Consider the following 4020-nt stretch of genomic DNA (forward strand, 5'->3'; position numbering starts at 1 on the left):
AGCAAAACGGGGTGGAGTAGTGTAACAGGTCGTGGGATGGAAGAGTATTCCTTTTTCTTTCTTTCTTCTTTCTTTCTTTGTTTCTCCCTAGCTAGCTACTTGATTCATGAACATCAGCTGTTTATGCTTGGTTATAACTTAATTTGTCAACATTTTTAATGGCTTTTCAGATACAAAAAGGTCATGTGTCCTGGCTTCTGGTTAAAATAAGAGCCAAAAATATTCATAATTGCCTTTTTGTGCTTTCATATATATACAATTTCTGAAGTATATACTGCTCGTTTGAAAAGAGGTAAAAGAGGGATACCATATTATCTGATTCGCAACCCTTGACATAATTAAAAGATGAAAATAATAATATTCTTTGATCAATTTTGCCACATGAAGCTAATATTCAAGCATAGTCGATCAACTTCTGATCTAAAGCTTAGCGTGGAAACTATCACGCAATTACAAATAGTTATTTAAGAATTATACTAACTATCAAGAGAAATACTGTTCTAGATTTGTCATCCCTAATCAAATGGATGGTGTGGTAAATTGAAGCTGCTTTCCTACGTGAATGGAAGGTTTCAAAGCAGCTACTATGAAGAAAAACCGACACCGTTGAGCACGACTACCATGATTAAAAACAAGCAAGTTCCATTTTCCGACAAGATTACAACATCCCAAATCAACCTATCATCTTCCATGCATAGCCTGCATTTCCATCGATCCACGTTGATGTGGTTTAGTTTTTCAATGGAAGGAACTCAAAAAACTGGAAAGGTGTGAAGTTGGCATTCATGGCTGAATCCGATATCTCAGTTTCTCTGTCGTTAATGTTGTCGTTGACATCCCTGATGCTCTGAAGAGGGAACAGTTGAAGGGTTTGTGAATCCCCACAGCTATCTTGTTCATTGCTGACACTGTCCAAGAGGTTAAGACTACTTTCTCTGTAGGGTGCCATAAAGATGTTCAGGTCACGAGTCTTAATGAACTTTTGGTCAATTGTTCTTACTGTTGCTGGGGCCTTAGTGGTCGTAGTAGTAATATTAGAAGTAGCAGCAGATAAAGTAGGGGTGTAAATGAGGTGGGTGGGAGGAGCACAACAAGACGACTGCATCATCTGCAACGTGGCATTCGTTTCCACAAAGTTTCTTCTTTGCTGTAATTCTCCTTCATCGAATTGGATCCACCCATCTGTCCTACATTCTGCCAATGCTGCTGCTTTTGCTGACTTTTGGACTGAAACAGATTCCTGAAAATCATTATAGACATTCATCACATGAAATCTTCAACTCTGATATTTGATAATTTGCATTATATGTATCTCACAAACTGAAAGTACCAATTTTAATTAATGGGGCACTCCCTAATTTAATCATCTTAAGATCAAAGTATTACTTCTAAAGACCACGGCCTTGGTCCATAAGAAGCCAACATAGAGACAGTACCAGTGCAGTAGGGTTAGCATTGTCCTTTCAATATCAAGTTGCTCATTTCTATAGAATTTCAAGTGGGTGCCCTAAAACTTGCCTAAATGACATGAACAAGCACAAGACCCAAAATCTCAGCTAAGTTTCATTGCAGCATCCCGACAGAAAGGAAGGAATCCAGCTTTTAGGTCCTTTTCATTTCCCAACAAACAAAGCTTTTCTTGGTTCCCTAGCGAATATCTTCCGATGCTACTTTTTATTATAAACTCAACATGATCTAGTTCCTAATCATATGTAAATGATTCCTGCTTAATTGATTATTACTGACTTTCTAGAGACTAAAAGCATTCCAAGTTGAAAAGGGAAGGATTAGCCTATGTAGAAAGGCAGAGACAAAGGATGGTAGATATAGACCTCTGCCAGAATACTGCAGTTCGTATAGGGTGCCCAGTTCCTGGTCTGTTCAACTTCGAAGACTGTCCTCATGCAGCCTGCCCCTGAAGACAAAAAGAAAAACAAAATGAATACAACTTTACATCTCGAAGAACTATCAGAATAGAGAAAAGCAACAAAAATCAAACATCTCTCTACAATCCTAGGGAGGGTAAAAAAACACCTCCAACAAATGGAATGGAAGATGCCAGCATAAAAGCCAGACCTAAACTTCACGTGGCTGTGATCATAATAACAGTAAAGAGACTAAATTAAGTTAATGATTATACATGCATACCTAATTCTTTCCTCTCTAAGGTTTCAATATCGCAGTGGTGCTCGTCGGAAGCCGATTCCATTTGACGACGGCGTTTCTGCCTCTCTCGCGCCTTGTGATTTTGGAACCAGTAGAAAACATTTTTCCCTTCAATCTTACCGTGTCTTCGAAGCTGTGCGGTAATATGCTGAATTTGCTCGGCCGAAGGAGTCCGCGTCCCACGTCGATATAATTCTTCCAGTGCCCTCAACTGCTCCGGTGTCGGATTCCACCTTGAGCTCACTACAACGGGTGGAGTATTGTAGTCTCTCTTGTTTTGTTCCGCCACATGAGCTGTTGTAACAAAAAAGCATATGAAACACAAACACGGGGATCAGCGCACACACTAGGAAAAAGCATAGTATAAGCACAATAAAAAATAAAAAATTTACACAAATACACGGCAAACACATACTCAGATGGTGACATTGTGAAAAAAAATCGGTGCCATGAAGACGGCTCAAGCAAGATGGCGTGGTTGTTGAATTGTTGTTGGCAGATAGCAAAGGCCTTGGAATGAGAGGCCGAAGTTTCCGGCCATTGAATGAATCAGGAAGGTTGAACTCCCCATCATCACTATAACCCATCATCCACATGTTGACAGAACAAAGGCACTCTCTCTCGCTCTGTGTTCGTAGATCAGAATGAAGGAGTACAAAATGGAGAACGATGCAATGAAACAAGAAGCGTAGGCGAGTAAAGTGGCGCTTTAAATAGATCTGATCTTACGTATCCTCACTTTCACTTGAGTGTATAAAATTTTGATATGATGGCCGATCGAGAAAGAATGGTTTTGGAGTAGTGGAAATGTGGGAAGAGATCAGCATTCAAGGCATTGCATGGGAGTGGGTTATGAAATAGGAAATAATCATCATGTACCTCATAGGAAGTCGATATGATCTACCTCCTAGTCATATGTGTTGATACGTTTAAAGAGACCTATTGTTGAAAATGGGTTATTATTTTGATCAGCAATGTTGTAGTTGGGCTGAAATAGCAAGTATTTGAGTTTCCCACATTCGAAGATGGGGATTGATCACTGTAGAAAAAGAGAAAAAGTAGAGAGCTGGACTGGCGATCGAAAAGGAAGAGAGAATGGTGTTGGTTTAATATGGAACAAAGCAGGGAAGACTTGAGGTTGACTAGGCTATTTAGAGAGATACAGAGGGGAAAAAAGGGCAAAGGGGAGGAGAGGGGGAGGCGAGGGTGGTGGGGCTGAGAGCCTCATGAGATTCTGAGAGGAAGCAGTGAGAGAGGAGAGGAAGCGTGGAATTCTGGGAGGTTTTTGGGAGTAGCGAAAGAAAAACGACGTGACGATCATGAGGGTTATCATAAGCCTCATCACCCTCTATTTACCCCCCATCTCATTTATGGCTCACCTCACGTCCCGTGCCTTTCATACTTATTCTCAATCCGAACTGCCTCTAGAGGGTGATGACGATCTCTCCCTCTTTCTGCCCTTCCTTGCCCTTTTCTCTGTCCATACATACAGTTCATGCACCCTCTCTCTCACGTTCTTCCAAAACAAACGATAAATTAGCTGTATATATGGATCTGCTGCTGCTGCTTCTCTCATTCTGCATTTTACCCTTTCATGCATACGTACTCGACCTCATCTTACATATTCACTAGATCTCTGATCCAATCCCATCTACTCTCCATTATTGTCGAATAAAAAAAATATTTACTCCTTTTCTAGGTTAAGATCATACGGTAGCTAGCTAGGATGATGTTATACCTTTATATGCTATTAAAACAACTGTCTTTGTTTGGAATCTACCTTTCCTGCACTTCCTTTTCTGAATAAATTGAAATTTTTAGGGTTTTTCTTGTTGTTTTGTCTTTGTCCTGCTA

The 4020-nt window shown here is 40.2% G+C and overlaps 1 protein-coding gene across 1 annotated transcript; it reads right to left on the bottom strand.

Annotated features, from left to right (window-relative positions):
* Positions 1-335: 335 nt before the first annotated feature.
* On the bottom strand, positions 336-3536 carry LOC121243908 (WUSCHEL-related homeobox 1-like). The gene is made up of 4 exons (XM_041141967.1): positions 2582-3536; positions 2149-2460; positions 1833-1915; positions 336-1240 (listed from the first exon to the last, which is right to left on the bottom strand). Exons 1-4 carry the CDS (start codon positions 2760-2762, stop codon positions 731-733), a joined length of 1086 nt encoding a protein of 361 aa, XP_040997901.1. The 5' UTR covers positions 2763-3536; the 3' UTR covers positions 336-730.
* Positions 3537-4020: the final 484 nt, after the last annotated feature.

This window comes from Juglans microcarpa x Juglans regia, chromosome 8S, assembly GCF_004785595.1.
Source record: "Juglans microcarpa x Juglans regia isolate MS1-56 chromosome 8S, Jm3101_v1.0, whole genome shotgun sequence".
Taxonomy (NCBI): domain Eukaryota; kingdom Viridiplantae; phylum Streptophyta; class Magnoliopsida; order Fagales; family Juglandaceae; genus Juglans; species Juglans microcarpa x Juglans regia.